The 25,558-nt window shown below is 47.4% G+C and overlaps 1 protein-coding gene across 1 annotated transcript in view; it reads left to right on the top strand.

Annotated features, from left to right (window-relative positions):
• The first annotated feature begins 207 nt into the window (after positions 1-207).
• Positions 208-25,558, top strand: part of LMX1A (LIM homeobox transcription factor 1 alpha) — a 163,760-nt gene continuing 138,409 nt past the window's right edge. Inside the window, exons 1-2 of the mRNA XM_029933191.1 lie at positions 208-298; positions 2,582-2,768. Of these exons, the coding sequence (XP_029789051.1) occupies positions 223-298; positions 2,582-2,768 (263 nt within the window). The 5' untranslated portion in view covers positions 208-222. The remainder of the gene's footprint in view (positions 299-2,581; positions 2,769-25,558) is intronic.

Genomic DNA, 25,558 nt, shown 5'->3' on the forward strand with positions numbered 1-25,558 from the left:
GACTTCAAGTGAAATCAGATCAGTCGGAGCTGTTCGCCGTGACTCTTCTCTCTCCTCCCACCCCACGTTTCTCTTGGCTGGACGCGACCCTCCCGGCTCATTCTGGTGACCCTGGACACTCCCTCCGTCCTTTCCGCGGCTGCGGGCTCCCGGTCCCAGAGGGCACGGACCCCAGGAGCACCGTTTCCTCTCCTGTCCAGGTCCTCGCGGCCCGGCCCGAACATGCTGGACGGCCTGAAGATGGAGGAGAACTTCCAAAGCGCCATCGAGACTTCGGCGTCCTTTTCCTCGCTGCTGGGTGAGTGTTGCAGGCCGTGCGCCCCGGGGCGCACCCTCTTTCCAACGGGCCCCAGCTCTGCAGCCCAGCTCGCCAGGACGGGTCGGCAAGAAGGGGAGCCAGCACCCCGCGTTCGGCGCTTAGTTGTGGCCACGCTCCGTGCGTGCGTCCGTCTGTCCCTTCGGGTCGTTCCCACCCCAAACCGACAAGCCGCCCCAGGCCTCACGCGAGGGCCACCGAATTCCCCAAAGCCGCGAGGGGCGGGCGAGATTGCTCGCGGGCGTGAGTGGCAAGTGATTAAAGATACCCAGGGCTGGATTTTTAATCACGGAGCTGATCGACATCTCATAAATGCTGTGCGCTTCTCCAAGGCCTAAGGGCGAGCATAGGAGACCCGAGGCTCGGGGCGCCCAAGTTCGAGGCGGCTTCTCGCCCCCACTGACTCCAGCCCCAATCCTCAGCCTCGGGAACGGCCCAAAGGCTTTTCCAGGCCGGTAGGCAGCGCAGCGCGGGGATTAGCCCGCGCGGCAGGACCCTCGCCTCGGTTTTAATTAACTGGAGCCGGACCTCGAGGCCGGCGGGTTCCCCCTGCCTCCCCAATCCCTTCGCAGCGACCGAGGAGGAGCTGCGAGCCGAGGGCCTCCAAAAGGGGGTCTGCACGCGCGGGTCTGGCGGATCTGAGGCCAGGGATTCTCAACCCCGCCTCCCACCCATCCAGACCTTGGTGCTTTTCAGGTGTGGGCGTGGGTGTTTCCATATTTCAGCGGGAGGGATTTTCGTTCTGTCATTTAAACTCTAGCCTCTTTCCCTCGATCGGAACCGCTAGAGCGGGGTGGAGGCGAGGAGACAGTTCGGCTGGAGAAACCAAATCCAGAGAGGAATTCCCCCTGCTCCCCAGATGAAACGAAATCACGCGCGCCGCGCTCCCCTCTTTCAACCGCGCGGGCGGAAACTTCTCGACTCCGTACAGCGTCGATTGAGTGCGGGGATGGGTGGGGCAGAGCTTGCCCTGCCCTGGCACCGAGCGCGGGCGACCGTGTGCCTACGGCGGGCGTCGCGGCTCTTAGTATTCGCTCCTCCCGGCTGCCGGCGGCTCCCAACGTCCGGGTCCTGGCCCTGAATGCCGAGACAGGGCAGAAAGAATAGACAATTTTACAGTTAAGAACTATCACGCTACTTTTCGTAGCCGTCCCTGCCGTGCCCTCAGCGCGACTGGCTCTACTCAGGAACCGGTGGCGGGGTCCCCTGAGGGAAATGCGACAGGAGTGTAGCAAGGACCTGGGAAAGGGTCAGGCCCTTTGGGACACCGGCGCAGGAGTATTGTTACCAGGGGACAAGGCCTTCTTTAAATAGCTGTGAAATGTGCCGACAAAAGCGGCCAAGCGGTCCCCCATCCTAAAGAAGGGCACCTCCTACCCAGCAAAATAAAGGAACAAACCCGGCAAAAGTCCAAGGGAGGAGAGTAGAGAGGATTCCCGTGCACGCGGAGTGGGTTTGGGGTCGGTGTCGTTGCCCTCGAACCGCAGCTGAGCGCACCCATTCCGGGAACTCCCTAGGCGTCTCCGTGCCCTGCGTTCCTTCTTTCCCCTTCTATTTTGATGCTTCTCAATTATATGTGTGTGTATACAGATGTCCATATATATACAGTTATACGTAAAAATCCCTCTATAGTTTGAGTTCCAGTCAAGGCGCCGCAGTCTGGAGTTCATTGCTTTGAACAAATACTGAGTTTGCCCGGAGGGAGATGGTATTTTTCTCTACGAATGAGACTTTTTAGGAAGAAAATAAAAAGTCTTAAAAATTTCCCCTTAAAACACAGAAGGGAATTGCGTTTTAGCTAAAGACAAAACCAGCCCCCCCCCCATTCTTTTTACAGACTCGCAGTTTTTAATCATTGTCGAAAGCGACCAGAATAGTGAGTGGCTTGATATTTACGTGATAAACCTCGGAGCGCAAGGGCATTTGCGGTCTAATTTTACTGGGTACGCGCACATTTGCGCGAATACCTGGGCAGATTTGATCTCCGAGGCCGCTTACGGATTTGCGCCCCCGCCCCCGTAGAACTGGAACCTTCCCATCTAGTCGCTGTTTATTAGCAACAACCCTCGGTTTGATTTTCCTCTGCTCTCCAAAACTCGGTTTGGTGGATTTCGCAGGGGGTCCTCCCGGGGCGGGGCGACGGGGAGGGGGGCTCGGGGGAAATCGGCGGGTGTGGAGTGATCAGGGCTGGGAGCCGGGCCGGCCGCCTTGGGCCTGGATGCCGGGCCGGCGCGGTTGACCCGCGAACGTCTATTGCTGCTGTAGGCAGAGCGGTGAGCCCCAAGTCTGTCTGCGAGGGCTGTCAAAGGGTCATCTCGGACAGGTTTCTGCTGCGGCTCAACGACAGCTTCTGGCACGAGCAGTGTGTGCAGTGCGCCTCCTGCAAGGAGCCCCTGGAGACCACCTGCTTCTACCGGGACAAGAAACTCTACTGCAAGTATGACTACGAGAAGTAAGTGCCCGCGCTGGCCGGTGCCTGGGGGGAGAGGGGGCGGCGCGCCAGACGCGGGGCTCCCTCACCCCCATCCGCTGCGGGGAGGCCGAGAGGCGCCCGCACGCCCGCAGAGGCGCAAAGCCCATTCACCCCCGGCTAGCACACTCTGCCCGGCAGCGGGGAAGTGCGCAGTGCGGCCAGCCACAGCCGGCCGGCAGAGGGGCGTGAGCGCCGGCTCCCTCCACTGTGTGCTCCCGCCGCTTCGCAGGCCCCCTCTCTGTTCAGGCTCCAGCTTGACACACCTCCGTGGGGACTCCCACCCCATAAACTCGTTTCCGTCTCTACACTTCACGGGGGTGCCCCCCGGGCTGCCAGGAGCTCACGTCTCCGCGGGGGTTCTCAGCCGCCTCGCCCGTGTATCCGCGCCACCCACGCGCTTAGGGCGAGTGGTGCTCCTAGGGTGCTCCCTGAGTGCTCCCAAGGCTTCCGTGCCCCTCGGGGCCGCGTTTCCTGCTCGGCTTTGTGCCCTGGCCGTCCCGACAGATTGGGCTCAGAAAGGGCACTGCTGCCCCTTTGAGCTCTGCGCACGCACACCCTGTTCGTCTTTTCTCTCACTGTCCCCGACGTCCCGCTCCCCCCACTTCTCAAAAACTCTGGGGGTGCAGCGGCAGTTAGGCCAGAAGCGGGGCCTGGTTTGAGGGTCCCTCCTGCGACCGGCGCGCCCCCCTCATTCCCGCGTGGGTGTGGATTGCAGCCTGGCAGCGCGTTGAGTTCTCTCCTGCCCACGGGGAACGTTCTGGTGTGTTGTGAGGAGAATTAGGAGGCAGGTATTTAAGAAAGTAGATTATTGTGAATCTCGATTTCTGTAATGCCTGAAGCCTGGATGCGGCAGGGAAGAGGGAGTTAGAAGGATTTCCTGGTTCTCACCAGGCAGGCCCGGAGTTGCTGAGTGGGTCCGTGGAGAGGGAACTGCTTTTCCTTGTCACCATGGCTAGTTCATAGGGACACTGGCTTCGCAAAGCTGCCCAGGGCATCGAAAAAATGCAAAGTGGCTGAAACGCAGGCCTGTGGCTTTGCACACTAGCCTTGGTTATCTGCGAGTGAGTGAACACACGCGTGCGCAGGCAGAATTCCACATTCGTTACTGGTGCATATCCACTACTGAGGATAATCGAGGGAGGGGCCGTGTGCACGAAGAGCGGTGCCTATCACGTTATTAAAAACACAGCGGAGGGGGCTGTGCAGGAGTCCCCACATAACAATGACAACAAAACGCTGAGAAGGACCAGGAATAGCTTCTTTTCAGTGTTGCAGGGCTGTGAAGTTTGCCGAAAACTGGGCAACCGCATTTATACCCAGTGAGCACGCACACCATGTTTTTTTTCTGTCGCCCAGTGCTCCTTTGCTGTAGTATACTTGACTTTCACCCTCCCGTGGAAAGGGTACTGGGCATTCATGCTTGTTTTGAAAAGATAAGTTACATTTTTCGCACTCAAAAGAGTACATGTTCGGTTTGGGGTGAGTTGGACCAAACAGAAACGTAGGAAGAAATGAAAACACACGGACCGCTTCCCAAAGTGGTAATTATGGTTAGCATTTTTTAAAAAAGACATGCCTGTATCTGTTCTGGGTTGTCTGTTTGTTGCCGCAGTGTCTGAGTGAAAAGTGCAATTTTTGGGGAATTAAGCAGATTTCGCCCACAGAACCTCAAGTATCACCTTTGCATAAAGCTTCTGGTGGATTGCCCGCCCCCCCCCTTGCTTTTCATCTAAAGGTTTTGGGATTGTGTAGACCCAATCTTTATCTTTCTGCTTATAGATGACTGAAATGTCCACATCCTTCAGGCATAACACTAGCGAATTCAAAAGTATTGGAGCTTAGGAAAGGATTTGGGTTGTGAATTTCTATTCTGTTTGTTAAAAAAAAAATCACGAATCAAAGGAGGCTTAGGGTCAACACAGCTGTCTGGCCAGTCAGATCTTCTTTAAGGAAGTCTGGCTGTGTCAAGAGGGGAAGAAACAGTTGTTGAAAAGTACTTAACACAACAATGTCCCTTCCATCTCAGCCCCCAGGTTTGGCCCCGGTTTGGGCTGATTAGCCCACTAGGGTCAGTTCTCCCCTCACAGCTATTTCTGCAAAGGGAAAATTGCAGGGATCAATTTGCCAGCTGTTGGCCAGAACCAAGAAGATTTTGTAAAGAGGTGCGAGCCGCATTGTTCAGAGAGATGTTGGCGTTACGATGAAGGATTTCAATTTCAGTTTTAACATCGAGTCCGGAACCGCAGATGCCAGAGCGGGTTGCTTGCGTGCTCTCCGCACTGGTCTGGGCTTAGCCCCTCAATTAAAGAAGATTTTTTTTTTTTTTTTTTGGATGAGGATTGTTTCTCCTCTGTTCTCCATCCCAGTCCCATTCTTCGTCCAACAAAATGGGGTTTTAATATGTCTGATCATCTTAATGGCATTCGCACCAAGGGTAGGCGAGGAAGGAGGTTTGTGTGTTTGTTTCAGAACAAGGCTTCTGGCAAATTCCTCCATGCAGCAAGCTGTTGTTCTCCATGTAGGTCCCTGGGCTACCCACCTAATGAGAGGCTCTGAGCCTGGGTCTCAGAGCTGCCTTCAGGGGGCTTGCAGCCTAGCCCTTTGGCCTTCCCTATGCTCCTAACTATCAACTCTTTCTGAGAAGCCTCTTCTAAGTGCAGGCCAGGAATTGCCTAGAAGCTCTCCATTGCAGTGAGATCTTTATCCTCCAGAGGGACAATTCTGTTTCAGATAATCCTCAAGAGACAGCCACAGAGAGGACTTTTCTTCCTTAACAAATAGATATTTAAAAATAGTTTTGCCCTTTTGGGCCAACAGGGAGGAAAATGAGATGGAAGGGAGGTGATGGGACAGTGTGGGGCTCAGTGAGGAAGCGCGTCATAGAAACGCATAGAGTGCCCCACGGTCCAAACCCACCAAGTCTGAGGGCTGTTCCTACACATTAAAATGGAAGCGTGTACATAGAGCTCACGTGCAGTCTTTGGTGAAGGTCATAAACATCGTATTAGAGAAAGTGAGTTTATTATATTTATTTTAGCCATTTGTGCATTTCTGGCTGTGGGGCAGTTTTGCATCGGCATCATTAGCCCCCTCTTCGTGACGTCCGGCGGCCAGCTAAAAAGTGGAAACCCTCCTGTCAACTAGTTGTTCCACCTTCTTGGTGTCAAACACCAAATTTGTCTCATTAAAAAAAATAGAATTGACAATGGCCTCGTAGACACAGCCATTCATTTAAAACTTCAGGGTGTTTTGTTAAATATTTGTCTCCTACGTTATGACACCCTGAGGAATCATTTGTCTTCTGATCATCCAAAACAAATAAACGTTTAAGGCCAGAGTGTAGAATGCTGATTTATGAACGTCCACAGAAATTAAGAACTGGAGGTGATCTTTTCTGTGCATGACAAGTCATCAAAGCAAGAGAGCTAGTTAGGTGGGATGGTGCATTCACAGAATTGGTGAGGCTGCACCAGGCAATATAAACACAAGGATGCTCTGTAGATGTGGACATTTCAAAACTGGATTCAGCAGTCGTGAAAGTTAGAAGACAGCCAAAATATTTTCCGGCCTAGGGGGACTTTTATTTATATAACTGTTGTTCCCTGTTTAACCGAGTCCTCTGTGATCTGGGTAGTTAGGAGGTTTCCCTGAATTTGTTCCAAACAAATACTGTAGTCGGACCCTAGCTAGAAACCGAAGAGGCTGGGAATCACGGGAATGCGGTGATACAATAGATAATTAAGCCTTCTGGAAGGGCTCCCACGTTTAAATCAAGTTTATATTGCTTCTTTCATGTGCCTGGCAGCTCGGTGTGTCAGCTGGGGCCCTCGCTCATGTGTGAAGGTTATCATTATCCCGTAGATTGTTCTGGACATCCTAGGGGCAGCGTGGGAGAGCTCTGCTGTCATCAGAGCCGATCACATAGCATCGAAGCTCCTCAAGTGGCGGCAAATCCCCGGCCTTGGGAGGCCTTCCCTCAGAGGGCCCGGCCCTGTTTCTCTCCCTTTTCTCGTGGAGCAGGCTGGTTTTCGGAAGACGGGGAACAACGTGGACAGCACATTTAGAGGTTTCTCCGCATCTCACCTTCGACCTGCTGTTTGGCAGGCCCTCAGGGGGAAAAAATGGCTTAGGTAATGAGCTCTATTAGGACCCGTAATGAACTAATTCTGCATTTTGTCAAGGTAGCATAGGATGTTTGTGTGTAGGTAGGAGAATCAGTTTGGTTTTATTACTGGGACATTACTTGCAGATCAAAACTGGGCACGCAGCTCCTCATAAAGGGAGCCCACAGATGAAATTATAGAGGCAATTGTTAGGTTTTTTTTTGTTGTTTTTTTTTGTCCGCACTTTATCTTTTGTTGGCCCTACTCCTGGCATAATAAAATCTAAGGAATATAAAAATCAAACACAGCTAGGTAATAAATTGATGTCTGCATTAAATTGCAGGGGGGTAGCTCGGGGTAAGCACCGTCCATGGGCTGTGGCGAGCGTCGGTGCGGGCTGAGTAATCTCTTTTTTTATTTCGAGGGTGATTGGAAACAGTCCTTCCTCAGAGGCGTTTTTTTCTTCTTATATGTATTGGTCCCTGGGTAGGACTTCCTTGGAATCTAAGACCTACAGTTTTGAAATAAAATTAGACAGCACAAGTAGATACTAATGGTATTCGGGGAATTAAGTATGAACATTGCTTTTCAGAGTAGGTTATGGGATTTGTTTGATCCTTATGTAAGTGCAGCCCATTATAAAAAGTTTTTTTTATCCGGTCCAGTTTTACCCACTCGAGTCCTGGGACTTTTGTTATCCACCTGGGCGAGGAATGGCTTTTGCTGTCAGATTTTAGGGACAAGAACTTTCCTGAAAGTTCATTATTTGTCTTGCTTTTTGGTTTCATTTTTCTTACTTCTAACCTTTGTATTAACCAAAATCCCATTACTGATATTTTAGAGAGGCCTTGTTGTCTTGGGTTTTAATTCTGGAAAAATTGCTTTGGAGACACTGAGCTGGTACCTGTCTCTCTAACAGGAACAATTCCGTGTCTTACATTATCAGCTAATGATTTTTTAAGGTCAAAGAAATTATTTGGGTCACAGTGTTTAGAAGTGAGCAAAGAGACGAGGATTTAAAATACTCGTTAAGTGATCAGAACTTTCTTGAAGCCTCTTAGAGTAAATGCATGTGCAAAATGCCATTGTTAAGACCATATCAAGTGCAAAATAACCCATTCTGAATCCTGTTAACATGATTGTTAAGTATGCTTGTACGACACTAGGAAAAAATGTGCCACCACATGGCAAGACTTGGAAATAATTTCTGCTGTCGGGTGCCTAGGTGGCTCAGTTGGTTAAGCATCCAACTCTTGGTTTTGGCTCAGGTCATGATCTCACAGTTCGCGGGATCAAACCCCAAGTCAGACTCTGCACCAGCAGCATGGAGCCTGCTTGAGATCCTCTCTCTCCCTCTCTCTCTCTGCTCCTCCCCAACTTGTGCTGTCTCTGTCTCTCTCAAAATAAAGAAATAAACCTAAAAATTATTAAAAGTAATTTCTGGTAGTGCCTGGGTGGCTCAGCCAGTTAAGCGTCCGACTTCAGCTTAGGTCACAATCTCACAGTTCCTGAGTTTGAGCCCCGTGTTAGGCTCTGTGCTGACAGCTCAGAGCCTGGAGCCTGCTTCGGATTCTGTGTCTCCCTCTCTCTCTCTCTGCCCCTTCCCCCTGTGCTCTCTCTCTCTCTCTCTCTCTATCAACAATAAATAGACATTAAAAAAATACTTTCTGTCATAACTGTGAAATCTTAGCCCAATCTTAGTGCTTTTCATTTTTTAAAAAAATATCTTTCCAATGTGGATTTTGCAATGCCTTCTGCACCTTCAGAGGGGGGGCTTAGCCAGCCCCTTTGGGGCTGCGCTGAGGAGGATGGGGGGGGGCGTCCGGGGCGGAGTGCCTCTCCCGCCCCCTGCACAGAGCAAGGGGGTTCCTCGTTTTGCTTCCCCCTGGGAATACCTGGGTTTTTCTGTAAGTCTCTTAGCGACTCGTAGAACAGCGCTGTTGCCAGCAGCCCTTTCAGAGTTGGTTTGGGAAAGTTGGTAATTTCAGGAGCAAAGTGTAGAAATGGTTCTGATCTCAAGTGAGAGCAGAGAGAAGAGGCTTTTCCCTCCCGGGTGCCTATTTTACTAGAACCTACAGGAAAAGGCACGCCTTAGGATTTACAGCGTCTCCTTAGTCTTTCTGACTAGCATGAGGTGGGATGATGCTCTCATCAGTTTATCACAATTAGAACTAGTTACGTTACCGCTGCCCAGCGTCGGCTGCCACTCTGTGTCTCTGTCCTGTATTAAATGACACCCAGCCAACCGTCTTGCCAACATAAAGCGCGCACCTTCCAAATGTCAGATTGTTATTTTAGTCAAGCACAATGAGCTGTCTCTATATTTTTAACCGAGACGAAATTAATAAAATGGCTGTGGCCCTGGCATTAATTAGCAGGAGGATTAGATCTGTATCGGCTGAAGGGGAGGTGTAAACACCGTGATCTTGCTACATGTTTGTTTTCACACTCCTGAAAATAAATAAAATGAGACTTAGGGTGGGGATTAAGTTGCTTTTGGCATTAGACAGCAGATTCGATTGGAATGCAGCAGAAACACCGAAGTCTTAGTGGGGACGTGATGGAAGGAATCAAACTGGGGCCTCACGTCGGCTTCCCACCTTCGCGGCTGCCTGGTCCTGGCACAAATAAGCCCATCTGGGCAGCTAGAAACGGTTTCTAAAGCCTACCTCTGTGCCTTTCTCGGTGGTTGAACCGCGCCTGGCTGGTATGCTCGGATTAGCCAGAAGGGAGGGAAACCGCCGCCAGATTCCCCGTCAGCGCGCCGTAATGTCGGAACAACTGAAAATACAAAACGGACTGTGCTTTTCCTGGTTCTTCCGCTAAAGCTCCGTGAAGGAGTGTGTTTGGTCTCTCCCAGCCTTTCGGGATTCCAGTTTGGGGATCCTATTTTTGGATCACAGCAATTATGTCTGGCTTTTCTGACGCCAGTGTCTCCCCATTCTATTAGGTTTGCGTTTTGTCGTTATTCTCGAATCTCTCGGACAAGCCCTGGTCGAGGCCTGGCCGCCGTGGACCGGCCTGGCCTGTCTGACGGGCCCAGTGAAACTCTGTGCACGTAACGAATAGCTGTCGCGTCGAGCATGGCTGGGAAGGGACCGCGTGCTCTGTCTGGCGTTCACATCTGGCCCCGTCCTGTCCCGCCTCCCTCTCACTCCCCTCTGCCCTGTGGAATTCTAGTAACTTGACTCTTGCCAGCATCAGATATTACTTAAATACCATCTCATCAACTGCCTCCTTTCCGCTCCCACCCCACCCCCAGGTCACCCTTATGGACCATTAGTCTTCTTTTGATTTGCTCACTTGGAGGAAAGTGATCAGTCTCCTGGATGGAAAAGTCATAGTCCTGTCACATGGCCACCCAGTAATGGGCCAGGGCGCAGCTCAGTAGTTGGCAAGGGGCATAACCCTCAGGCATGCATGGTCCCATGGCTATTGCTCTTTGAGTGACCACATAGGGACCCCTGAACATCTGCCGAGTGTGCCTGGTACCTCCATGATGCCGCCTTGTGTCCTGGCACTCTGTGTGGTGTTTTTGGTGGGTCAGAGAGGTGCCTGGGTCTGACGCTTGTCACTGGTAAAACAGGAGTTGTTCGGTGAGAAGCCGGTTAGTATCATGAATGTAAAAGCACCATTCATCCTCCAATCCTTACTGCTTCTCCGCACATGGGCCTTCTCCAGCCTGGAAGGAGCCATCCTTTATCTCCTGAGCACCAGGTTCTGCTGCTCAGTGGGAAGGGATCCTCCCAGCAGCCCCCTCTCTGGATCCACCCGCCCTTCCCTTCGGCTGTGCCACAGCCACGCCCTGACTCACAGCTCTGGTGCCACCTCCCTATGGAGCCTCAGGAACCTTTAAAAGGATTTTTGAAAACAAAACAAAACAAAACACCCCCTCCTGAACTCCAGATTAGCCTCTTAAGCTCATTAAAGTTCCTTTAAATACCAAAATGTTGGGCTCCTGGGGACATCCCCCCAAACCATATTTTCATTCTTCACATTGTTGTCATTCACTGTGCAGCAGATCAAGGGCAGCCCCCTCTGGGCCCAGAAACGGTCCCCTCTCTTTCTGCAGGAGGGTCCAAATATGTCTTTGTTCGAGTACTCGAATAGCCTGAACCTAACTAAGCATGAGCCCATGCCAGCTTGGCCTGCGGCCCCCCGCTCCTTGCTGGAGGAGAGGTTGAGGTCTCTGGGGAGAAGGTGGGGCCCAGAGAGGGGACCCGGCAGTTGAGTGGAGGAGACGTGGCTTGTACCATGTTCAGTGGTAGCCACTGGGCCCTCTCCCAGTCACTGGAGGGAGCCAGGATGGATGGGTGCTCCTACGGCCTGACTGAAGGAGGGCCCTCATCCTGCAGAACTAGGCTGGCTTTGGGAGCCCTGTTTCGGGGACCCTGCGGAAATGCCGGAGCCCAGTTTCTGGACCGGCACAGTTCGGAGGTGGATTTTTAGGGCCCTACCTACCTGCCTTTTGTTCGATGCGCTCCCCTTTACTTCAGCCTCTCTTCCAGCAAGCCTCTTTAATACACCCACCCCCTCTCTGTCACGTCAGGCTTCTTCCCTAAAGCTGGCTCTTGGGGAGAGCTTTCTGGTTTTGACAGTGGAACAAATCCTTTTTAACATAACCATCGAGAGTTTCCTCCCCTGCTGCTGGCTCCCCTCACCCCGTCTCCTCCTGCCCCTCCTCACACTGTAGCTGGGATTCCTTTGTGCGGTATACACACACACAGTCATGGCCGCCATCTTCGCAGGGATCCAGGCACAGCTCCTCAGAGACGAAAACCCACTGGCAGTGCCATGAGGTGTACTTTGGAAACCCAAAGGGGAAGAACATTCCAGAAGACCCTCCCTTGCGTTTCTTTGGCAGGAGTGTTGCTTGGTCCCTGTGCCTCTCTTTCTCTTGGGCCTCTGTGCACCTGGCATCCCTAGATTCAACCAGAGCGCTAGTTACACAACTTTGTTTTCAAGTTCTCAGCTCAGTCCTTCTTTCTTGCCTGTCTTGTGCTGTGAACCCATCTTGAAACCTTTTAAATTCCATATTGTCCTGTGTACAGGCATGAGTCTGGTCTTAGCTGTCTGTCGTGTGGGCAGGATATTATAAGATAATGCACATTGGGATGTACATGAGAATGTGGTCTTCTTTCAAAGATACATTTTTAGGGGCACCTGGGTGACTCAGCCAGTTAATCGTCCATCTTCAGCTCAGGTCAGAATCTCACAGTTCATGGGTCAAAGCCCCTTGTTGGGCTCTGGGCTTACAGCTCAGAGCCTGGATCCTGCTTCAGATTCTGTGTCTCCCTCTCTCTCTGCCTCTCCCCTGCTCATATTCTGTCTCTCAAAATTAAATAAACATTAAAAACATTTGTTTTAAAAGATACTTTTTTAATTCGAAGAGTGTTCGGTCAAAAAGGAATGACTACCTTTCAGTAGAATTTTAGGTCCTAGAACGTGACTAGTATATGGAGATAATTTTGGACAGAAAGTAAATACTGTAACACTTTGTGGGGTGCTGTCCTGCTTGTCTGTATGTAAGGCTGGTTGTGATTACACACCCATTCCTTTTCTTCTGGGATTTGTTTTCTCTGTGCTCTGCTGTTGGTTGGGTCTTCCATTTCAAAAGTCCGTATCTGTAGATGGGAGGGATTGGACAGGTGGCTATGGATGGTTTGACCGCTGCACAGCGCCCCCCTCCCCCCATTATTGGAAGAATAACTGGGAACATGCCCTACTGGCAAGAGATGTCTAAGCCATGATGTCCTTATCCGTACCAAGGAACATGTGAACGACCTCATAGTGTTGTGATAATTAAATCTGAAAATGAATAGGAAAAGCTTTTTGGTAAAATACAGAGAACTACGCAAGTTGAGTATTACTGTTGATTTTTTAATATATATAAGTAAAGTAATACAGATTCGCAAGAGCTGTGCAGGACAGCTCCTAAGAGCATAGAATTGTGGACGTAGGGTGTCTGGGATCAAATCCTTGCTCTATTACTCACTAGCCATTTCCTTGGGTGAGGGTCTTCACTTTCTCTGTTCCTGTTTTCTCTCTCTAAAATGGGGATAATGATAGTACTGACCTCATAGGGTCATTTGGGGTTATTTATAAAACCTGCAGATCAATGCTTTTCCCTTAGGAAATGCCATAAAAGGATGTGTTACAAAAAATTTTTTGTTTTTTTTTTTTAAAGATTTTTAAAATTTTTCTTTTATTTAAATTTTTTTTATGTCTTTATTTTATTTACAGAGAGAGAGAGAGAGACAGAGGGAGTGGGCAAGGGGCAGAGAGAAAGGGAGACACAGAATCTGAAGCAGGCTCCAGGCTTCGAGCTGTCAGCACAGAGCCCGATGTGGGGCTTGAACCCACAGACTGAAAGATCATGACCTGAGCAGAAGTTGGATGCTTAACTGACTGAGCCACCCAGGCATCCCAAGATGTTTTTATTTTTAAGTTGTCTCTATACCCAACGTGAGACTTGAACTCACAACCCTGAGATCTAGAATTGCACGCTCCATTGACTGAGCCAGCCAGGCGCCCAGCCCCTCATTTTACATTTTGAAAGAGCATTCACATGGGTTATCTCGATTGGACATCACAACAATTTTAAAAAATTTTTTTAATGTTTATTTATTTTTGAGAGAGAGAGAGAGAGACAGAGTGTGAGTGAGGGAGGGGCAGAGAGAGAGGGAGACACAGAACCGGAAGCAGGCTCCAGGCTCTGAGCTAGCTGTCAGCATAGAGCCCGACACGGGGTTCGAACTCATGGACTGTGAGATCATGACCTGAGCCGAAGTCAGATGCTCAACCGGCTGAGCCACCCAGGTGCTCCACAACAATTTTAAGTTAGATAAGGAGAAATTTCTGTTTTTCCCCTCACACTGCATTTTATAGCTGAGGAAACTGAGGCCCAGAGCGTTTAAGAACTTGCCCAAGGTCACACCGTTGGTAAAGAAGGGAGCTGGGATGCTGTCCCCAGTCGCTGACCCCTGGTCAGTGGCCTTTCCTCTAAATCACACCATCTGCTGCTTGAATTCTGGTGTTCACACCCCAGTGAGATCACAGTTCTGAGTTTGTCCTGTTGAACCAGCTCTTGGAAAACAAGTCCCCACCTGCTAGATTCTGGAGCTTTCAGGCGGCCTTCTGACGGTCAGCTGTTTATAGATTCCGTGGCTTTAAAGGAAGTTTTTTGGATTTGGGGATTGCCTGAGTGTCTGTGTGTGTGTGTGTGTGTGTGTGTGTGTGTGTGTGTGTGTGTGAGAAAGCTGCTGGTGTACACCCATCACTCTGTTTACCCAGCTCCACACGCACACAGAGCTGTCCTGCCCCCTCGTTTCCTGGCCCATCCCCTCTGCATTGGTTGCCTTCTTCTCTAAGCTCAGCTCTTCCCCACTGGAAGAATGACAAAAAGGCAGACAAGCATCCATTTTCCTTCTCTGCAGCTCCCAGAGTTTGCTATTGGTGGCTTGTTCTGGGAGCCTGTCTGCACATTTGGCAGCAGAACTGTTAAATATCAGATCTGGAGCCTTCCAAACATAACTTCCATTGGGACTAGCCAACAGCTGTCCATCCATTCCTTGGATAACCCTTTTCCAAGGTTTCTCCTAACTGTGTTATATTTTCAAGCAAGCCCCAGCCTCTGCTAGAAAAGATCTCACTGTGCCCTGGTGGGAGGTTGATTTTCCGAATTGTTGACTCCCTCTTGTTTATCACTGGGCCTGGCTGGATTAGAAAAGGGATAATGGACTCTTTTTAAGAAAATTAAATATTCCTGTATTGTATTATTTCACTTGCTAGTGCTGGTACTAGGTTCATTTAAAACTAGTATTTTTAGAGGAATGGAAGCTATGTCAAATTTCAGCTCTGTAAACGTGTTCAGTGAAACTAGAGATGTTAGGTACTACATGAAGAGCTGCATGCATTTTACAGAATTGTGTGTGAAATTTCTCAAGTTGAAAATTAAATGAAATAAAATCATTCATTCATTCCTTTAATCACAGGCTTATTTTCTCTATGTGCCAGGTATGTAACAAATGAGTAAAATGAAGCTCCGATGTATTAACAATCTAGCAGAGACCTTTTAGAGACATAAATCAAGCAGATGCATAAGAGAAGAATAAGATTGTGTTAAGAGAGGTGTGGCCCATACGACAGAGAACTCTCCTCCTTAAACCCCTTCGTTCTGCATTACCCTGTCCTCCTCAGTCTCTTCATCATGCTTATCACAATATGAAGTATGTATTTGTTGCTTTATTGTCTGTCTATGTCACTAGGTTTTAAACTCTGTGAGGGCAGGGACATTCCTGTTTTTGTTTCATGTTTTGTTTCTTGATTCCTGTGTCTCCAGCATCTTGCACGGTATTTAAAAAATTTTTTTAATGTTTTTATTTATTTTTGAGAGACAGCATGAGCAGGGTAGGGTCAGAGAGAGAGAGGGAGACACAGAATCTGAAGACAGGCTCCAGGCTCTGAGCTAGCTGTCAGCACAGAGCGGGATGCAGGGCCCGAACCCATGAACCGCGAGATCATGACTTGAGTCGAAGTTGGATGCTCAACCAACTGAGCCACCCAGGTGCCCTATCTTGCATGGTATTTGACACAGAGTGGCATTAGAAAAATATATGTTGGTTGAATGGATAAATCAGTCAATGAGTGACTTGCTTGGGGTCATTGTAAGAGCTTCATGGAAGAGGTGACAGACAGTAAACCAATAAATATGGGCATATTTCAAGTTGTGGTCAGCACTGAGGAGGTGATGACCAGTACATAGTAATACGGAACCAGGGGACACCAGGCTTCTGGATATGGTATCCTAAGTCACAAGAAGAGGGGTATGCCCAAGGGGATACCACACAGAATGAGAAGAGCGCTGGCATTTCGAGGAGTCCATCTGTGGTGGGATGACAGAGGCAGGAGAGAGTGCCAGAAGACAGAGCAGCAGTGAGGACTTTCCAAAAGTAGGGCTGCCTGTTTGCTCTTGGAATTGGCAGTCATTGGTAACTTTTTCAGGAGTAGTTTCTCGGGGTGCCTGGGTCGCTCAGTTGGTTGGGTGTCTGACTCTTGATTTTGGCTCAGGTCATGATCCCAGGGTTGTGGGACTGAACCTCATGCCAGGCTCTGCACCGAGTATGGAGCCTGCTTGAGATTCTGTCTCTCTCTCTCTTTCTCCCTCCCCTGATCACTCAATGTCTCCCTCTCTTGAAAAAAAGAGTAGTTTCATCAGAGGCATAGAAGGGATGGGACAACATTTTAATGGGTTGTTGAGTAAAAAGTAGTGGAAGACGTAGAGGGAGTGAGATGGCCAGCTTTTCTGAGGAGGTGGACAGCAGAGGAAAGATCAGAAGGAAACAAAGGCATTACCTGGGGTGGAGCTAGAGTGAAGGGCAGGTGTCATAGGAGGGGCTAGTTTTGAGCCTCCTTGATGGCTAAGATGAGGTTAGCTGGGAACGGGAGGAGGTTGGGGATCCAGGAGAGTGAGGGGCATCTGGTTGACAAAGGAGAAGCTTGGGGAAGGGGCAGGGACACATCTAGGACATGATGTCTGGCCCCGCTCTCCTCCTTCCTAACCATTGATTCCCTTTGTTCTTTTGTGCCCTTCTCTGTGGATTGGCTGGAGGTGACACCACAGAATGGAGGCCAGCAGAAGGTGGGGCCGCTTTCCGTCACTTCTCTGGTAGCCTCTGCCGCCGCCCACATTGCTTCTTTCCCAAGGCCACCCTAGTTCATCGACTTGAGGGGGAGCAGAGTGAGGCTCTAGCCTGTGTCCTTCAGACACGAGTTGTCTTCGTGTGAATCTCCCTTGTCTGTCTTTCTGTCTCTGCTCCTCCTCAGTCGGCCAGTGTGGTCCAAGGTGTGAAAGCCGCCCCAGGCCCGGAGGTGGGGATCTGTGCTGGCAGCTAGACCCCCCACACGCCTGGCAGTTGAAGGGTCTTTGCTTCCTGACACTCAGGAGAACCCTGACGAGAAGAGAGTCCGGGATGGGGACGCCATCTTCCTTGTTGGCCATGGCGGCTCAGTCTCTCCACCTGGCTGTCACTGATTATGGTCTCATTCACACGACCAGTTGGTGTGTTAACTTTCCCAGACTAGAGACTAGAGTGAGCTAGAAGGTTGCAGTGGGTTTTTCCCCAGAATCCTAGAGCCATAGTCCTGCCTTTGCCTCTGCTTTGGCTGGGTGGGCCTGGGCCGATCACTTAATCTCTCTGAGATTTTACAGTTTGCCTCAGTGCCTTTACTCTGAGCTCTCGGAGGGGTGGAGTATGGTCACACACTGTCTGACGTGCGTGGTGTGGGAGTGGTAATGTTTTTGGGAGAGAGCAATGTACAGTTTGGTACAAATCATTCCTTAAGTCTGGGGCTGTCACACCCCTAAGTCCCTAGGAAATAAATGGTAAGGGTCATGAAGGGCCAGACCCCTTAACTTAGAAGAAGATTACACTAAAATTGGTTGCCACCAAGGAAGCTGAGTATTTTTTGATGGCACTGCCTCTGTGGCCAGTAAAATCAGTGGGAAAAATCACTGACAGGTTTATTGATATCATAGATACCCAGCCGATTGGAGAGAATGAATTTTTCTACTTGTCAGCTGGTTGTGGAGCTTAGTTTAGACTGAGCTCCACAGTGCTAGAAGGGAAAACTGTGTGGAGACTGTAATACAAATTTCGATACTTCATGATGTATTCTTTTTCAATTTCCCAGTTGACGGTTAGAGAGCAAGGGCCAAATGGACTGCATTCTTTTAATGGACACAGTGGGATTGTTGGAAAGCCATTAGTAGCCAAGCCTAGTTAATATCAGCTCAGGTAAACGCTCTTCCTCACTGGCCCCTTTCCCTCAACTCAATTATTAAAGGATTAGAAGACTTCCCCAATGAGCTCCCTTAAAAATTTAATGATGTACAGTGTTGCAGGGGTCGAACTGTTCCGATGAAGTGATTCGGCTTTGCCCTGATACTGCTAGTTAATCAGAGAGAAGAGAAGGCTCCGAAGCTGTAATACGGTAAGACCCAGAGGCGGTCAAGCCGCATGCTGTGGCATGCTCGTATCCCTGACTTTTTACCACCTTGAGCTAAGTTCTGTGGACAAGATGGAGGGAGAATATGCCTGCCTGTGGTCCTCCATCCAGAGAGTACTTATTCTTTCTTAGATTTGAATCGTGTGTTTAGGAGAATAATGCTTATTCAGAGGGTCATTCGGTTCTCAGCGGTCACTTTCAGCCTTCTGGAACATGAAGCATGTGCTTTGAGTTGTCCTTATTTGGGGGATGAAGTAGTCACACACACACATGTGTGATGCACTCTGTCCCCTTGTAGATCTGGGGATATGCATATGTGGGGTCACTGGACAAAGTCGGAGGTGTAACTTGAGGCCAGAGAAACGAGTCAACACTCCTTAGTTTCTGTGGGGACTCAGCCCATATCCTCAGACTTGTCAACATCTAGAGATAAATACTGAGCCAATAGCCACACCCGAGCTTCGGATTTATGGGTGTCAGGGTAGGTGAGTGTTCTGGACGCCTGGTCTGCCGCGGGGAGTGCAGATGAATGGCTGGCACTTTCCAGATTGGTGGCACTGGTCTTAACTGCCATGTCCCCATGTCCCTCACCAAGAGCCGAGGTGATGAGTCAGCATTTAGAAGCAATATATTTCAAGAGTCATTTATAATTTTAAAGACCTATTTGGTATAGGATTTCCTGGCATTTTGTTGTTGTTGTTGTTTTGGGTTTTAAATCCTGTTCCTTATTTGGTTGTTCTAAGATTGGAGTTCAGGGACCCCTGGGCGGCTCAGTCACTTGGCTCTGGATTTCAACTCAGGCCATGATCCTAGGGTTGTGGGAATCAAGCCCTGCTCAGCATGGAGCCTGCTTAAGATTCTCTCTCTTTCCCTCTGTCCCTCTTCTTCCACTTGCATGCTGTTTCTCTAAAACAAAACAAAACAAAACAAAACAAAACACCTTAGAGTTGGAGTTCAGGTTATCATCTTTTTTCATGTATAATGTTCAATTTTCCCTTCTAAGAGGTGCATCTATCTTGACTCACTTTCTGTTTTCTCTGCACTGAATTTTCCATTTAATTAAGAATATTGTTATAGTTAGGGTGACATCTAGAACCATATCCTACCTCTTAGTTTTGGTCAGTTCGAAAGGTAAATTTTACTTCATTGATTATTTACCTAGTTACCTATATTCCTAGAGGACCTACTATATGCTAGGCATTGTTACAGCCCCTTGGGAGAGAATTGCGAAGAATAACAAAGAGAGAACCCTTGACTTCATGGAGCTTACATTCTCGAGGGGAAGGAAGACAGTAAAGAAACAACAAACATCTTCCCCTTAATATCCACAAATCTGAGTTTTCCTCCTGCTTAAACAGCCGTCTGTCTGACGCTGCAGCACACCCCTGCGATACCACTACCCCATACCATGTCTGTATTTTCACTAACCACCTTCCGGCACATGCTGTAATTTACCCTTTTTATTATGTCAATATATCATCTCCCCAATTGGAATGTAAGCCTCATGAGAACAGAGCCTGGTACACAGTTTGGTTTCCTAGTCCAATGCCTGGAACATAATAGGTACCCTGTGCTCACAGTCGAAGGCTCAGAGTAAGCGAGTCATTGATAAAGGTGTCTCATCCCTGCGGTAAACAGAGGCGCAGACAGAAGGTGATTCCAGGATATTCCCCTGAGGGGACTACTTACTTCACTGAGTTGGTGAAGACGTGAGGAGAGAGGGGGCAGAGGGGACCGTGAGAGCAGCAAGACTTTCCTTAGCTGTGGACAAGATAATGTATTTGCCCCTGAGCTCCATTATTTTATTCCGTAGAAGCCAGAAAAGAGAGGAAAATGCCGAGGAGACAAGTGAGTGAAAAATCTAGGAGTGTTGATACTTGGAGACTCTGGAGTAGAGGTTTTCAACCTGGGTCTTGTTTCAGGATGTGCACGAGTCCCTTGAATTATTTTCCCAGAAGTAAGTGTGTGTGTGTGTGTGTGTGTGTGTGTGTGCACATATGCTTTTCTGAGTCTGTAGAGTTTGTCAGATCTAGAAGCTGCCTGTGATCCCCAAATGGATGAGGGTTAATGATGTGAAAGAAAGGAAAGTGTGAGGACATTCTCATAGGAGGTTATGAGACTGGATGGCAGGAAGTCAAACCTACCCCTTACCCCCATCTCCCCACATGGACAAGGGTTCAGATCTCAGCTCTGTTACTTGGCAAATTAACCTCTGAGGAATCTGCCTGCTTATTTCTAAAAGGCAGAAACTATCTCTTTATCTATGTCACAGGGATCAAAGATTATGTGTGTTTATACAGCATCTAGTAAAGATTCTCAGTAGATGGCAGCTAATTATACTAATAATTTACTCACTAACGCTCAGTGTTGCCAGCCAATTGTAGATTATGCCCATATGGGCAATTTTCTTCTCCTATCACGGGTTTGTTTCTTTCATTACTTTTAAACCTCAGCATTACTTTTCTAAGAATTCTCAGTGGATATACCTAATATTTTAAAAGGACATAAAGGCAGACAGATTGCCTTGTAAAGTGAAAACACACATCAGATGCAAGAAAGGAAAATCAAGAGCAAGAAATACTTGGTTTGAGAACAGGAACTTTCCGACAGATAAAATCTGCTTCCCATTGTTGGTTTATACAAACTGACTGATAAACTTAAGCTGCAGGCATCCAGTATTTATTTGTTATATTAATCCTACACTGCAAGATAATTAGCAAATTTGTTAAGTAGGCTTATGTTTGCCCTTCTTTGCCAACAATTATGATCATCTGTTCGCCACTGAAGGTTTAACTGACGTCTCCTGACTTGATTACAGCTGTCAGGAGCAAATAATACACTTTAATTTCACAAACGTGTGAACTTTCTAGGTCTCATATTTAACAGAGGCTTAGTCTCTCTCAGAAGGTACCCGTGCTGAGGAGACTTCTTAAGTTATTGATTATCTTTTATTAAAAAATGTTTATTTATTTATTTTGAGAGAAGGAGAGGGAGAATCCCAGCTGACAGCTGGAGCCTGATGTGGGGCTCGATCTCATGAACCATGAGTCCATGCCCTGAGCCGAAGTCAAGGGTCGGACGCTTAAGAAACTGAGCCTCCCAGGTGCCCCCATCATCCTCTATAAATATAGCAGCAGAATGGACCCTAATTAATCAATTTGCTAATAGTAATTTAGCAAGTGGTGTACACTCCAATTTTCAAGTGTATCTATACAATGAATTGACTTATGTTTACATTGTGAGTACTTTAGCCTTTTTGAGGGAGTTCAAAGTTATTATTTGTTTTATTTTTTAAAATCATGGTTTCTCTCAACTCTTGTAATACTTATTTTGAAGGCACCGTGAATACTACTGGCAATGGACATGGAGAACCTAAAAGAGAGAAAGGTCTGGAGAGTCTATGATGACAGACACTACATCATGTAGTTGTCATCACATGTGAGATGAGGAAACTGAGGCTCACAGAGGCTGAGCCATGGCCCCAGTGTCACCAGGGGTCTAAGTGGTGTAGAGGGGAATCAGGCTCAGGCTTTCCAGAGCCTTCCAGAGCTCTCTGCACCTGTCACAGCTGCCTTGTCTGTGTGGCAAAGCCCTGGAGATGCCGCTCGTTCTCCTCGCCAGGTTGTGTGGAAAGGTCATGCAATCCTTCTGTGGAAGTCTAAGTTCAGGCGGTTCTGGGACAGTTCTGTTGCTGAGCACATAGGTTTAGGTCGCCCTAGGAATATGTTAAGTGGTTAGCCTGGACACAGTTGCACAAAGCTGACAGAACAGTGATGGATGGAGAAACAAAATCTGCAGTGATGAAAGTGTTAACTTGGTAAATGGTTCCTTCTACCATTTTGTCAGGATTTAGGCATGCATAAATCTGACCTTTAATTACTGTAATTGTATCTTGAGCATAAGAAATGTTTGCATATTGTGTATATGTGTATTTGATATGTATAAGCACATATACATGTGGAATGATTAGATTTTAGTGGTGAAAGGTACTTCTTAGATCATGGATAGCATAATAGTGAAAAACAGGAGACAAGACTGCCTGATTTCTAATCTTTATTTTTAAAGTAATCTTCTATAGATGGCGTAGAGCTCAGTCTTTCTTATTTATCTCTTCTGACAATCTCTTTCTTTCAGTTGAAGTATTTTGTCCGTTAGTATGTAATGCAGTTATTGATATAATTGGATAGAGCTGGCTATACTATTTTGCTATTTTTATGCTATTTTATTTTCTGTTTTGCTTTTGCTTTCTCTTTATGCACTCTGTTTTTTTGTTCTCCATTTCTCCTTTCCTGTCTTCTTTTATTTAATGGATTTTTAAAAGAATTTTATTTTACTCTTAGTGACTTTCAACTATATTTCTTTAGATTATTGATTCCCAGGATTATAATATGCACCCCTAACCATTGATATTATACCATTGCACATAATACATAAGGACCTTGGAACCCTATGTACCCATTTACTCTCTCCTTCTATTCCGTGTGCTATAGTTGTCAGATTTTTTTCCTCTATTCTTTGGATTGTGTAATTTCTGTTGATCTGTGTGTAAATTCATCAACACTTTCTTTGTCATCTTCAATCTGCTATAAGCCAATCCAGTAAAGTTTTAAATTTCAGATATGGTACTTTTCAATTCAGGAGCTCGTGTGTCCAATCACAGTGACTTTAGCAACATAAGGCTATTTAAATTAAATACAGTTGAATGCAGTGAAAACTTCAGTTCCTCCATCGCACTAGGCACATAGTAGGTACTCAGTGGTCACAGGTGGCTGGGGGCACTATATTGGGCAACCAAAACGTAAAAAATGTCTATTATTGCAGAAAACTCTATTGACCAGTTCTGTTACAGAATCTCTATTTGGTTCTTTTTATAGTTGGAATTTTTTTTTTGATATTTCCTGTCTTTTCCCTCTTTTTAAGCTTTTTTAAATATATATACTTGAGCATAGTTATAATAGATGCTTTAACATTCTTGTCAGATAATGCTAATATCTGGGTCATTTGGGGTCAATCTCTGTTGATTCTCTTTTCTCTCAAGTACAGGCCATGTTAATGATTTTAGATCGTACCCCAGAAATGGTACATTATAGGTAACCTGAATCCCTATGCTCCTTCAAAGAGTAGTTGTATTTTATTTTATTGTGTTTTATTAATTAACTAATTAATTAATTTTAATATAGTTTATTGTCAAGTTGGTTTCCATATAACACCCGATGCTCATCCCAACAAGTGCCCTCCTCCATGTCTACCACCCATTTTCCCCCCTCTCCCATCCCCCATCCACCCTCAGTTTGTTCTCAGTAGTTAAGAGTCTCTTATGGTTTGCCTCCCTCCCTCTCCTTAACTGTTTTTTTCCCCTCCTCCTCCCCTATGGTCCTCTGTTAAGTTTTTTCTATTCCAAATATGAGTGAAAATATATGGTGTCTGTCTTTCTCTGCCTGACTTATTTCACTTAGCATGACACCCTCGAGGTCCATCCACGTTGCTACAAATGGCCAGATTTCATTCTTTCTCATGGCCATGTAGTACTCCAACCAAAAGGCATGTTTTAAGAGCCACCCCGATCTCCACTTAACTCGGCTGAATTAAGATGTTTTGTTTTGCATCACTCTTTCATGGGAGACGAGTGTTTTAAAAGGTCATAAAGTGCCTTTCGGTGTCCTTTGTAGAACCATGGTTGAAGATTGTGTCCACCATGTTTCTTAATGTGAGTATGTACTGGGTTATTCCGTTTCTCTTTACTGGCCACGTGACCAGGCTTGCTGTCCCCCAATGACAGATCCTTCAGTGAAATGTTCAGAGTAGATGAGTTACATGTACTGTTCTCTAATAAGAGCTGGATTAAAAAAACCTTCACTGACTTGTTGAAAATCAGTTGAAGGCTTCATAGTAAAAACTTCATTTCCCTTTTTTGAGGGCAATCTAAAATGTTTCAACCATGTTTAAAATTAGGAATGGTGAGCATAATCTCTATTCAGTAAATCTAAAATAGATTTTAAAGTACTCTTATCTTCTTTGGTGAAGGAAAATTACAAGGGAAGAAGAAACAGGTGAGAGGCAGGAGGGACAGAGAAATGATTAAAATACGTACCAAATTCCAGAAAGGCGAAGTACTGGCTCTTGGTTTGGTCTTTCTCCTTCCCTCCCCCCATCAGCCTCTAATTCCCTTTCTCTCCTTCTCTCTTTTTCTTCTAAAAAAAAGGATAAATATGGAAACACCTTGTATTTTAATTTATTTTAATTTTTTCTGGAGGCTGCAGTTACTTTCTTTTTGTGTGTGTGTTCACAATTTTTATTTTTATTTATTTATTTTTTTCTTTTATAGTTTATTGTCAACTTGGTTTCCATGTAACGCCCAGTGCTCATCCCAACAAATGCCTTCCTCCATGCCCGTCATCCCCCTTCCCCTTCCCCCACCCCCATCAGCCCTCAGTTTAGAGTATTTGTATTTTAAGAAGTTTCCAGTAGGCAGCCGGCTTGGGTGAACCCCAGCTGTAAACTCTGGCTGTTCTCTGGTGAGCCGCAGCTGGGGTCTCAGCTCAGTGTTTTGATCCTTATTTGGGCTGCTTAGAGTCTACCCAGTGCCCCCGGGATCCAGGGCCACCTAGAGACTTAGGCAGAGCTTACACGTGGAATTTGGGGTTCCCCCTCTGTGGGTCTCTCCAGGTTTCGTTTCCCACTTTTAGCTGCTGTGGCTGTCCCTCCGTCTGTCTTCCAGGCCTTTCCGTCAGTAGACTGGGGTTCTTCCATCTGAAGTTCTTAGTCACTCTGGGTGACTAAAAGCTGTCAGAACAGGAAAACCACCCAGTTTCAGTCCCTTCTTCCAAGTGCCGACTTCCCTGGAGTGTTTGCGTTTGGTCATTATTTGACATCCTCACATGGTTTATTTTTTATATTTTGTTTAGAGTTTCCAGTGATTTGTAGGGGGGCTGGTTGGTCAGTAGGAGCAACTCAGTTTGCTGGAAGAGGGCCCTTGTTTCAGATCTTGACTCAGCCACTTACCGTGTGACCTGGTGACTAGCTCTTATGTCTCAGTTCCCTGTCTGTAAAATGGGGATCATGATACCAACCATACAAGACTGTTGGGGGATGACGTAAAGTGCAGTGAGTGCGTGGAGAGTGATTGCTGGCACAGAGTAATCGCTCCATGCTCGCTGCTGTTAATATTATTCTGATCTCAGTCTTGCCATTCTGCGTATTGGGAACCCACCTAGCTGATGGGTAGCACAGCCGGCACTGAACCCCAGTCTTCCGCTGGGCAGCACATACACTCCATGCACATATGCAAGAAATACATAAGCCAGTCTTCGAGATGGCTACTAGCCTGTCAAAAACCCTTATGATTATTGGATGTGCAATAACTCTTAAAAATTATGTTTCTGTGAGATCTGATTTTTTTGGGAGGTGAGAGGGCAGTCTGCCAGATTTTACCAGCAGCCTTTCCTGTCAAATGCCTCTAGACTTTTTCTTCCCTCCATTTTATTACCTTTCACTCACCTGCATCACTGCAAGGCTTTTGGGGGAGTGGTTTTGGCCTGTGGCCCCTTACTCCCTTCAACCACGTAGCTCTGTCTTCTCGTCCCGTTTCGTGGGACTGTCCAATTTCACTCCCTTTCCTTCATTCATGAATTAGCCTTTCTAGACGCGTGTCCTGCTAAA

Source organism: Suricata suricatta, chromosome 3 (genome assembly GCF_006229205.1).
Source record: "Suricata suricatta isolate VVHF042 chromosome 3, meerkat_22Aug2017_6uvM2_HiC, whole genome shotgun sequence".
In the NCBI taxonomy this organism is placed as follows: domain Eukaryota; kingdom Metazoa; phylum Chordata; class Mammalia; order Carnivora; family Herpestidae; genus Suricata; species Suricata suricatta.